Below are 12,036 nucleotides of genomic sequence, written 5' to 3'. Positions count from 1 at the left end.
CTATTTTTTTTTAAGTTAAGTTCATAAAGAACTTTGATAAGCAAAAAAAAAAAAGAACTTTGATAAGCGTATAAACCTTCGACCAACGGTAGTTGGATACGAAGAAGTCTTTAGGACATAAATCATTGTATTGTTGTGTCTACACCCACTGGAAGTAGGATCGGAAATTTCTCTTTTAAAGTTGTAGTGGGTGCATTTTTGATTCAATATACGAATTTGGTCGTTTGTAAGATGTTGTAAACTTACTCTGTGCAGCTAACATATCAATTGACGTAAAACGATTTCTTCCAAAGTAGTACTGTAACTGATAATTTTCTAATGACTTGAGTAGAAGAATATTCAGAGAAGAAGATTAAAGAAGAATCGTAGTCTAGAGAGAATACTATATACAAAAACACATACACCAAATCCTTGTGTACACTCGTATGCTTTTTCTACATATGGGCTTATATATTAGTAAATATCATTGAACCCTACTTGCTGTTAAGACTCTTTTTATACTTATACAAAGGTAGTTTGTTGATGTTTCCAGTTTGTGAGAAAACTACACATCAAATATAGCTTCTAATTCACCAAAATACTGCAGATCTCTGTTTTGTATTTAGAAATTACTAGAATGTTACACATTTTATGGTTTATTACTAGAATGTTGTACATCTTTGTTTTATTACTAGAATGTTTTCTCTTTCCTAGTAATTTACAATAAGGGGCTTTTGTTATGTTTTATTTTCTGAAACTAATTTTAAAGATCAAAGCCACATCAGTTATTAAAAATCCACATCACATCAGTTATTTTCTGAAACCAAACCGTCTCTATCACTATCACTATCATACATACGGTTTTGTCAAAAAAAGAAAAGAAAAGAACACGAAGAACTGTGTTGTGTCGAAGAAGGAACCGCAAACCGAAATCCTCTCACCCTTCGAAACCCTCGTCGACATTGTTCTTTACTTCTTCGAACTCTCTCTAACTCTCTGTCGTTGAACTCTCTATAACTCTCTGTCGTTGAACTCTGTCTCGTCGGAGTTTTTAGAAACCGTCGTCTGTACGAAATCGCCTTCACCGCATTCTCATCAACGAGTTCATCTTTTCCGGTAAGATGTCGCGACGTTATATATTGTATTTTGGTTGAGTTTGTGGGTCAGTTATATATTGAGGCTGTGATATGGGTGTGTCGAGGTTTTTGTTGCGACTGAGTTAGGGTTATGTTGACTGTGCTATGGGTTTGTCGAGGATTTTGTTGTGTCTGAGTTAGGGTTATGTTGCGGCTGAGATATGTGATTGTCTAGGCTTTTGTTGTGTCTGAATTAGGGCTTTTTGTTGTGGCTGAGTTATGGTTATGTTATAACTGAGTAATTATTATGTTATGGCTGAGTTATGGTTATGTTATAACTGAGTAATTATTATGTTATGGCTGAGTTATATATATGACCTAATATATTTTAATATTATGATATGGCTGTGTTATTTTTATGTTGTGGCTGATTTATTGTTGTGTTATATGATCAGATGGATGTTAGTCAAGTCGAACCACGTGATTACCCTCCAAGACTTTACCCTTCTAACCTAGAAGGTAAAGATATCAATCATAATTTCCGTGCAGGACATTTCCCCCACATTAAAGAAACAATAGGACTCGATGTGTGGGAAGAACTGGTGAACTCTCCCATTGGAGTAGTTGCTAGGCTACTTTCACGCGAAAGCATTTGGTCTGGTAGGACCGTACACTATCTGCTATGTAGACAGCTGCGAGTGCATAAAAAGGAGATATGGTCTGTTGTGGTTGATGATGTTATCAGGTTTAGCTTGCTCGAGTTTGGTGAGATCACTGGGTTAAACACAGGTCCATTGCCAACAGAAAGTTTTGAACCTGATCAATACAAAGAGTTTTGGGAGGAGTTGAAGGTGCCGCTTGGGATGGGACCCAAGTATGATGAGCTGAAGGCAGCATTAGAGTTCTGTCCTGGTTGGAGTTTTGAAAAGCGTAAGTGGTTGGGGATGTTATTTCTTCAAGCCATGGGACTGTACTGTTTGCATCACAATTCAAGGATACCCTTTCAAAGTGCAATAAGGGTATTCGACGATGAAGCCATGAGGTCGTATCCATGGGGTCGGACTGCATACGAAGTTCTTGTTGACTCTCTGAAAACACTGTCTCCAGATGGAAAGTCATACACAGTAAGCGGCATGAAGGACGTTTTATTGGTTTGGGCGTATGAGTCCATCGTCTGTTTCGGTGAGAAGTTTGGGAGAGTGGTCAACAATGAAGACGTTCCTCTTTTGCGATGGGGTGGAAGGCGTACACGTTCAAGTTTTGATACTGTCTTGTCTGACGAAATCAAAGATCATGGCGAGGTAATGTTTAACTGCTACTTATACGACTGAGTTAACAGCTACTTAATGGTTGAGTTTATTTTATATTGTTGCCGAATTAGTCTATTTGATGGCTGAGTTTATTTTATATTGTGACCGAATTAATTTATTTGATGGCTTGGTTTTGTGTTATTTGATGGCTGAGTTTATTTTATATTGTGACCGAATTAATTTATTTGATGGCTTGGTTTTGTGTTATTTGATGGCTGAGTTTATGATAAACTGGTGTTGCAGGTCCGTTTGAGGAGAATGGTTATGAAGGAGTCAATTGAAGAGATGTTTCCTGTATGGTCGGATGAACCTGACGACCCACAACTCGTTAGGTTGGTAGAAGACATACACGCAGGTAGATACGTGAAAGGTTTCTGGGAAGTACAGAGGGATGAGCAGGGGAAGGGGAATGAGAAGAAGAAGAAGAAGAAAACGAAGGGAGTTTCATCAGAAGCTGAGCCATCAACAAAGAAGCAGAAGAAAGAAGCTGCTGAAACGAGAAAGGGTTCTAGCGAGGAGGAAGCTGTATTGGACAAAGCGACTCTGACGAATCTTGTGAGTGCTCTGCAGAATATTTCAGCAAAATTTGACGCTTACGATTTTGACCGGAACCGGCCAGTGATGGACGAGAAGACCCTAGATAACGTGGTGAAAGCTGTAGTGCAGCAGAGTCTGAAAGTTTTGGGGGAAAGGAAAATTCCCGACAACGATGCTAAACTCTCCTCCGCCGGCGTAGAAAAATCTTTATCGGTGACATCATCACCTCGTAGGAGGTCGCCACCGGAAAAGTCGGACAAAAGTCCAGTGGTAGAACCGCAGGCCCAGGAGGAGAAGTCTGTAAAAACTCCAGTGACAGAACCGCGGCAGCAGAAAAAGCCTGTCAAAAGTCCAGAGCCGCCGCAGCAGAAAGAGAAGGCTGTCAAAAGTCCGGTGCCGCCGCAGCGGAAGGAGAAGGCTGTCAAAAGTCCGGTGCCGGCGCAGCAGAAACAGCAGAAGTCAGTCAAAAGTCCAGCGTTAGCTGAGACCCCTGCAAAGAAGAATTCGGAGCTTGAGAAGGATACAGTGGTGAGAAGGATTTTGGGTGATGATTTTAATGAAATTGATTTCATCAGTGTTTCTCCTGCAAAGATTACTAAGGATGCTAAGGATGGTAAGGATGCCAACGTTCCAGCCTATGGACGCGGCTTACGGGGCAAGGCCAAGCGTACTGTTACTGTAAAGGATGAGGCTATCGAGGATAAGAAAAAAGCACAGCGGGCAGAGGCTGCGTTGAAGAGGAAGGAGAAGCAAGAGGCTAAGAAAAAAGAGAACGAGGAGAAGAAACAGAAGAGAAAAGCGGCTGAGTTACAAAAGAAACAAGAGGCTGGGTTACAGAAGAAAAAGAAGGAAGACGAGGCTGAGTTACGAAAAAAAAGAAGGAAAAAGAGGCTGAGTTACCGAAGAAGAAGAAAGAAGAAGAGGCTGAGTTACAGCGGTCTGAGGAATGTGTTGTGACCAACGACGAAGTTCTTGCGGAAGATAACGCATTGGCGGCGGAGTCTGATGTCGAGCCAGCTGAATTGATTAGATCTTCCGTGATAAAGGAACTTCGGGAGAAATCAGTTAAGTTATCTCCACAAGGGTTTTCATTGACGAACCTTGATTCAGCACCAGTTTTTCCGTACATTGGAGACAATGGACAGACGACTTGCATGAGGAAGAACATTACGCCTTCATCAGTAATATACGACCCTTGCGCACCTGTTGATCCGGCGCGACTGGAAAAACTGAAGCAACACATTAAGGCAATTCCACCCAAACCACCAGCACCTAAAGATAAACCAGAAGAACCCTCAGCTGATCATGAGAGTGACTTCTACAGCATACTCATGCATGAAAGACCGTGGCCTGACAAAGAATATGGATGGGTGTTTGATAATGTAAGTCTTTATTAAGGCTGACTTATATATTCTATAAAGGCTGACTTATATATTTAATTCATTATATTACGGCTGACTTATTATTTTTCTTTGTCTAGCATATCGCTGCGTATATGAACGTCCTCATACAAAGGTCCATGCGAGATCCCACTCCATTCTGGTCCAAGCGGATTGGTTTCATAGACCCTTGGTTGTTAAGTTCTTGGGCTTCCCTCGATTACAGGCAGTTCAGGATGAAACCTGCTTCGTTCAAGTTCAAAGACTGTGGTTATGAAGCGTTGGTAAACGGGAGATTCCCCGAAGAATTTACAACAAACTTGAAGTGGTATGCAGATGTGGATCACGTGTACGGATGTCTTCAAACCGGCGGTAATCACTGGGTGGCGTTTCACGTGGATCTGATCAAGGAGAAGATAGATTGCTACGATCCAATCTATGGAGAGTCAACACCCGAAAGTGAGCAAAAAATGCTAAATGCTTTTAGACCTCTACTGGAGATGCTTCCCTGGATGTTGAATGAGCTTATTCCTGCCGATCTCCGAAAGCATTCTAGGAAGAGGTTCGCATTCAGACGGAGGAGCAAAAGATACATTCCACAAAACAACATGTCAGGTGATTGTGGGGTTTATTCGTTGAAGTTTGTGGAGTGTCTAGCGCTTGGTGTAACTTTTGATGGCATAAACGATAGTAATATTCAAGGGTTACGGGTGAAGATGGCAGCAGATATCCTCGAGGAAGGAGGAAATGTTGGAATGAACAATTTGTTTTCATAATGAAACTGTGTTTGTTTGTGAACCTGTGTTTGTTGTTATGTTAACTATTTGACTTTGGATAACTGCTGTAATAACTCAGTCGTATCGATTAGTAATACTCAGCCAGTACTCATTGATAACTCAGTCATACCTCAAACATACCCTAGAATCAAAATAATTAATAATTTTTCATTCGAATGTTATATATAAAGTCCAATTATCAAAATAATTAATAATAACTCAATGTGTGAGCATGATCTTTGTTGACTATACGAGTTTGGAATCGATTATAATCTTGAGGTATATGTTGTCTCTTACGAGTACCTAAAACTCTAGGCAGTGATATGAGGTGTGAGCATGATTCAAAACACGTAAACTGTTATTGTGTTATTTATTATGAATTTGTGATATTTATCATATCTTGTGGTTCGTACATCATAAATCATAACCCTAAACAATCTTATTCGGAACCCAAACCCTAAATAACTAAACCCTATACCCTAAACGGCAAACAACAAATCAGCCGTAAAGGTCTTAATAACTCAGCCTGTTAGTGTAAGTTAATATTTACATATGGCGCGAAAATTTTAGATATTTTATCTCGCGACCTTTAATTTCTATACTTCCCCTATATATAGCCCCCTTCTCTTGCACCTTCTCGCCTTATCTCACTAGAAAACCTAAACAATATCTCTATATCGCCTTACAAAGTTATGATTGTTCCTGGTTATTCAGAAAGGTTAGAGAACAGAGTCAATGAGATACTAAACTCTGAAAATCGTGAAAACCTTCCCGTTCTATACCCTGGCCCGGGTGTCTTGCTTGACAGCGTAATCTGGTTTAAATTTCTAAGCGATCTCTCCCTGGCCATCCCGTCGATTTTAGCAGAAGGATGGGTTCATGATTGGCCGACATGGCGCGCCATTCCCGATCATTTTAAGGAACGCTGGTTTCTTCAACTCGCTGTAAGGACAACATCTTTGAATTGTTTTTGATATTAGACATAATAACAGCACTTACATTTGGAAATTGGTTTTTTGTTGTAGCGCAAACGCACGTGGGCACGAAGATATAATTTTCAAGTTTGGACAAATTTTAATCTGGTGGCCAGAACGGTGTTTCGTTGTCAGATGCGCCTCTTGAAGAGGAGGTGGGCACATGGGGGTGAGAAGCCTGCGTGGATGCTAACTAGAGTTTGGCGTGATCTTGTCCACATGTTTGAAGAATTTGGTCCTGATAATTTTGGTTTTAGAAATTGATTTGTTGTTTTTGTTTGTATTCAGCCGTCAAGTTTTTGTAAAGTTGTTTAACTCAGCCGTTAAGTTTCTATAAAGTTGTTTAACTCAGCCATTAAGTTTCTATTAAGTTGTTTAACTCAGCCGTTTAGTTTCTATAAAGTTGTTTAACTCAGCCGTTAAGGTTTTATAAAGTTGTTTAACTCAGCCGGAATTGTTTGCGTCAAACGTCAGTGTTTCAGTTAAGTAACTCAGCCGTAATACGAATTAAGATACTAATAACTCAGCCTTATATTGTAAAAATACAAAGCCATAGTTAACGCTATTTTCAATGTATTATTATGGCCGCCATTACTTAATCGAGACCAGTATTAGAGTCCTTTATTCTCTTATTATTATACGTGCGAGAAATTCCATCGTCATTGAGAATATCGAGACTCATTATTATGGCCGTCATTACATTATCGAGACTACTATTATTAGAGACCTTTATTCTCTTATTATTATGTGCATGAGAAATTTCGTTTGCATTGAGAATATCGAGACTCATTATTATACGGCTGGCACGCATGTATCGGATTATTTACATAATCGAGGTATTGTTATTTTTAATGTAACTCAGTCAATACGTCTACGTTAACTCAGCCAAAATATAGACGCTAACACAGCCGTAATACGAATTCAACTTAAGTGTTTGATAAAATAATAAAGAACCTTTCGTATTTCTTGATTTGATTGAGTATTCGTCATAATTAAAGTGCATCACGTGTGTGGAAAAATACGGCTCAAACCTAATATCGAGGCATTTAATAGTTTATTAATTTAAATTATTCCTCTTTATTTGAATTTAAAAAAAAAAATGATTTTATATTACTACCACTATTGTTTTAACTTTGTCTTTCACACCAATTTCTCTTTCATTCAAAGAAAATGTCTTCTTCATCATCTGTGTCTGGTAACACTTACTTTCACCGCCGGCATGTGGAAAGAGGAACGCCGAAACAGTGTTGGTGTGGTGAACCCGCTGAATTATGTACATCTGCATCACGGGCTAATCCAGGAAGACTGTACTATTGCTGTCGCAAAGGATATATTAAGGTTTGATTTTTAATTTTATTCATTATACTGTCAATGTGATACTAAGAGCTGGGCATGTTGGTGAAATCAGAGACATTTATTCAAATGGGCGGACGAGTGCTTGGTGGAAGAGGTAGAAGATATGAAATCGGTGATGAGTGACATGACCAAAGGCATATCAGATCTGAGAGTAGACGTTGGTCGGTTGGAGAAAGAACTCGGTAAAGCGGAAAAGATGAAGTGTTTGATGTTTCCAGTGGTGGTTTGTGGGTTTGGTATGGCCATATTTTGGCACTATTTCTTTGCGTAGTCATGTGTTGTAATCATAATTTAGACGCAATGTTTTTAGTAACTCAGCTATTACGTTCAATGCAACTCAGCCAGTACGTTAATTAATTCATAATCAAACAATAACCCAGCCATAATACGAGTATTCGTCAGTCATAACGTTTTAATAACTCAGTTATAACGTTCACTGCAATTCAGCCGTTACGTTAATTAAGTCACTATCAAACAATAACCCAGCCATAATATGAGTATTCGTCAGTCATAATGTTTTAATAACTCAGTTATAACGTTCACTGCATCTCAGCCGTTACGTTAATTAAGTCATAATCAAACAATAACCCAGCCATTATATGAGTATTCGTCAGTCATAATAAGATAGTAACTCAGCTATAACGTTCAGTGGAAGTCAGTCATAATCAAACAATAACATAAACAATAACTCAACCATAATATGAATATTAGTCAGCCATAAAAAGAGACATACATAAATTTCTGGTTCGACATACATAAGTTTAGGTTCAAAATCACTCTTCCCTTTCCGGACATACACACATTAGTGGAGTAGTTTTCCCATCTCCAACCACATTGAACACAAATAAGTCTCCTATGGCGCATCTGTTAGCACGACAGAACTTTCTCCAGCCTCTTCTGATGTAATACATGCCGTCTGCTTCGCTAAATCGCAAACTCACAGTCCATGAATTTCCCTCTTTGTTGACAAGTATTATCTCTTGGCATTGTTTGTTCAAAGCAGTACAAGTCGTAGCTCCCTCAGGAAGATACTGCAAACACAGAACGTAAAGACACAGAACAGATCAAACCATATGTTAATAACTAACTAAATACTGCAAACACAGAACGTAAAGACACTGAACAGATCAAACCATATGTTAATAACTAACTAAATATGGTCTATAACTGAAAATCGACTCACAAGTTTGTCTTCTTTTAGATTCGAAGCAGTGACCTCAGCCTGAAAACAATAGTCAAATGAGAAAGAAGGAGCATCATCCGCATCGGCTTCTTCCTTGATGATGTGAGGATGTGTATACTGAATCTCACAACAGCTAGGACCAAATGGTGTGACATGAAACACCATATCTCCTTCGTGTTTGAAGATGACAATGTCACCGATTTGAAGGTCATGTGCTGTGGTGAAATCTTTCCAACCTCCGGTGAGTCTCCTGCCTTCTTGTATCACTTCCCAAGTTTGATCTGTAGCGTCCGATCTTAGTTTCCATGTTTTCCGGTTTGTCTTCCCTTCTATGTGCTGTGAGAAGAAGCCAAGTGGTATTGTCTGCAGGTCAGAAAAGCCAAAGTTAAGCAAACTCTAAAATAGGAACATATACACATGAGAAATAGAGAGTGGTGTCTACCACGCCACTGTGGAAATCGGAAGAAGCAGGCTTCAAGAAATGAGGTTTGTGCGAATTAGGCATCTGCAAACAAGAAAAGAATGGGGAGAGAAAACATCATCGAACCTAAGCTGAATCCACAAATCTGCAAAAGAGAGGCTTCGGTTTTACCTTCGTATCGAGACGCTTCGAAATCGCCTGTCGTCGAGAGCTTTTCTTTTTTTTTCGCGTTGGGACGAAAATGATTTCTTTTTTTTTTCCTTGTGTAAAGTAAATAATGCCGGAAAATATAACTCAGCCGTAACATTGTTAATAATTAATAATGCCGAAGAATAAAACTCAGCCGTAACACATGTAATAATTAATAATACCGAAAACTAAACCTCAGTCGTAAAATTGTTAATATTTAATGATGTCGAAAAATAAAAGTTGGCCAAAAGAGTCATACATAATTTAACTCAGTGTCGAGTTATGTCCTGACACGCATGTCCGAGTAATTTACGATATCGAGGTCATTATATGTTTATTTTATTTGGACACGCGTGATCTTTATATTTAATATGATTTCCCTATTATATTCCAATATTTACAAGTAAAAGATAAAGGAAAAACCAGAGTCGACTTCTAAAACCTAAAGTAAGTCTCTTTCGTCCAAAATCGATTTTGAATTATTTTTTGTATTTTGGCCTTGTTCGATTTTGCATTATTTTTTGTGGCTATGATGTATAAATTAGATGGATCTACAGCGTGGAATTCCAAGGACGTGCGACTGTGGAGCTGCTACCATTGTGTTAACGTCAGGTACAATAAAGAATCCGGGTAGAAGATTTATCGATGTGGAGCAAATTCGGGTCAAAACCATGTTTTCAATGGCTTGATGAAGCACATGATGAAGAGTTTGTAGTTGTGGCAAACAAACTCGCGACGATATAGAGCAGGATTTGGCCGCTATAAAAGCAGAATTAGATGATATGAAGAAAGACATAACTGAGATCATAAAAATTATTGAATGTCTTAGGATGAAGTCTTAAATGTATTAGTTGCTACTACTACTTCTTTGTTTACTCATATTCTGTACTCATAAGTCAGTCTATGTTTATGTAACTCGGATTTAACTCAGCCGTTGTTAATTTCTTCCGAAACAACAACTCAGCCGTAACATGTAATAAATATCAGTCTTAACGTTTAGGTGAACAATCAAAAAACAGTCATAAGAGAATAAATGAGAATAACTCAGCCGTAAGATGAAAATAACTCAGCCGTAAGATGAAATAAGTCAGCCATAAGATGAAAATAACTCAGCCATAAGATGAAAATAAGTCAGCCATAAGATGAAAATAACTCAGCCATAAGAAAATAAGTCAACCATAAAAACAGAATATATAATTTTTTGTTCGACATACATAATGGCATAGCAAAAAAACATAAAAAAGATAAGATTCTGATGCAGAGACATCTTCACCACTTACTTGTGTCCTAAACAGGCTTATCGGTTCAAAATCACGAAAGAACAAGGAAATCTCTTTGATCCAGAAACAGCGCTCACACATGTTGTCGTCCTTAGTCACATCAATGTGCCATAGGCAGAGACATTGTCGGTCCACAACATTTGCACATTGGCAAAGGTAGAAGGACAGAACATAAGTAGAAGTGAACATGGCCTTAATTTGACGGAACTCGTCAGTATGCCACAAAACCCCATCCCCATTTCGCATCTCGAACAAGTTTTCCCGACCCTGTCAACAGTTGCTCTTGGAATTCTCCAAAAATACTGCGCATCACCGTAAAAGATTGCTTGAGTCATAGCGTGTGTATACACTGCACGCTCATATCCTGCATCTGCTGCACGCTGAGGAGAGAAAGGCCATAATCTTGCTCATCGTATGAGTAGAAAAACTGTACACCCTTTACATAAATTGTGCTTGGATTGTTCTCAGCGTAGCAAGTTTTCAACAACTGAGATGGCATAATGAGACCCAGGAAAGGATAACACATCGAAATAATGGTATACCCTACGCATCTCTGCTAACGCCTTCATCGACCTGGACGATGCTCTGAGGCGGTAGAGATCTTGGAAGGAGTTACGGGCCACACGTTCAACCACCATTGCCTGAAGATCTTCAGGCAATTCAAGCAGAGGGAAATATTCCATTTTCTCTGAGAGGACAGTTGTGTAAAGATAGAGAGTTGAGATGTGTAATTGTTTGAGAAGTACCTTATTTATCTGCAGTTAACGGTTGTAGTTTCGTATCGCGGCGTTTCTTATTTCTTATTTTGAGCGGGAATTTAATCCATAACTCAGCCGTGTATTACAATAACTCAGCCTTAGTTGACTTCGCGACGTTTCGTGTTTCTAGCGGGGAAGTTTTTTTCAACTGCGTTTGAATAAAAGAGCTGACATTAGAAATCACGACAATTATTAGGCGTGTGAGTAACATTATCTCAGCCAATGAAGATTAATTTCTCTTAATTTAATTCGCTACTTCGTATTCCACTTTATAATCAATAATTACGTAGGGGCTATTACGTAACGTAGGGCAATTAAGTACGGACATTTCGTTTTTCGATGTTGTTGTTCTCTCTTGAGTAATGGGAAGCGGGCAAATCAATGAAAATAAAAACCCAACCACAATACAATTTGAAAAACATTAACGCCGCCGTCATAGAACATTAAAACAAAAAAAAAAACCCAGCCGTATTACAACACAAAACCAGCCGTATTTACAATTAATAATCCAGCCGTTGTGCAAATCAATGAAAATAAACCCAGCCGTATTACAACACAAAACCCAGCCGTATTACAACACAAAACCCAGCCGTATTAAAAACAACATGAAAAGCAATTGCTTATATCGGACAAGTTCTCGCATTATGTCCACTTTGACTGCAACGAGAACATATGTGCTCTTTCCTAGGACGTTTGTTTGCAAGTGCAACTTCTAAAGCAGATTTCATCCTATTTTTTTTAGGTCTTCCTCCCCGGTTGTTGACGAATAAACGGTGGAAAGCACTGTACGTTAGCCCACGTTATCTGGAACAGGTAGC

General features: G+C 38.9%; 4 protein-coding genes and 1 long non-coding RNA gene across 8 annotated transcripts in view; 4 read left to right on the top strand and 1 right to left on the bottom strand.

The window, feature by feature from the left end:
• The first annotated feature begins 921 nt into the window (after nt 1–921).
• Nucleotides 922–6,582, top strand: LOC117134297. 4 transcript variants are annotated; one of them, XM_033292560.1, is made up of 3 exons: nt 922–1,095; nt 1,511–2,356; nt 2,609–6,414. In XM_033292560.1, exons 2-3 carry the CDS (start codon nt 1,511–1,513, stop codon nt 3,857–3,859), a joined length of 2,097 nt encoding a protein of 698 aa, XP_033148451.1. In that variant the 5' UTR covers nt 922–1,095; the 3' UTR covers nt 3,860–6,414. The 4 variants fall into 4 exon arrangements, 2 of the variants coding, with proteins under 2 accessions (XP_033148451.1, XP_033148450.1); XR_004458540.1 differs by lacking the exon at nt 922–1,095 and having other exon boundaries at nt 1,447–2,356; nt 2,609–4,284; nt 4,383–6,414; XR_004458539.1 differs by lacking the exon at nt 922–1,095 and having other exon boundaries at nt 1,447–2,356; nt 2,609–6,001; nt 6,083–6,414.
• On the top strand, nt 4,057–5,057 carry LOC117126670. Its single transcript, XM_033275379.1, has 2 exons — nt 4,057–4,284; nt 4,383–5,057. Exons 1-2 carry the CDS (start codon nt 4,057–4,059, stop codon nt 5,055–5,057), a joined length of 903 nt encoding a protein of 300 aa, XP_033131270.1.
• A 542-nt stretch (nt 6,583–7,124) lies between the features above and the next one.
• LOC117134311 (B3 domain-containing protein REM10-like) lies at nt 7,125–9,017 on the bottom strand. Its single transcript, XM_033292562.1, has 2 exons — nt 8,571–9,017; nt 7,125–8,418 (listed from the first exon to the last, which is right to left on the bottom strand). Exons 1-2 carry the CDS (start codon nt 8,733–8,735, stop codon nt 8,161–8,163), a joined length of 423 nt encoding a protein of 140 aa, XP_033148453.1. The 5' UTR covers nt 8,736–9,017; the 3' UTR covers nt 7,125–8,160.
• On the top strand, nt 7,202–7,658 carry LOC117126668 (uncharacterized protein At4g04775-like). Its single transcript, XM_033275375.1, has 2 exons — nt 7,202–7,369; nt 7,440–7,658. Exons 1-2 carry the CDS (start codon nt 7,202–7,204, stop codon nt 7,656–7,658), a joined length of 387 nt encoding a protein of 128 aa, XP_033131266.1.
• Nucleotides 9,018–11,600: 2,583 nt separating the features above from the next.
• The window catches only part of LOC117133556, a 19,462-nt gene continuing 19,026 nt past the window's right edge, over nt 11,601–12,036 (top strand). Inside the window, exon 1 of the long non-coding RNA XR_004457434.1 lies at nt 11,601–11,960. This is a non-coding gene — a long non-coding RNA (uncharacterized LOC117133556). The remainder of the gene's footprint in view (nt 11,961–12,036) is intronic.

Source organism: Brassica rapa, chromosome A01, assembly GCF_000309985.2.
Source record: "Brassica rapa cultivar Chiifu-401-42 chromosome A01, CAAS_Brap_v3.01, whole genome shotgun sequence".
In the NCBI taxonomy this organism is placed as follows: Eukaryota; Viridiplantae; Streptophyta; class Magnoliopsida; order Brassicales; family Brassicaceae; genus Brassica; species Brassica rapa.
The sequence above is the reverse complement of the archived record's forward strand: the minus strand, read 5'-3'. Positions and strand labels throughout refer to the sequence as shown.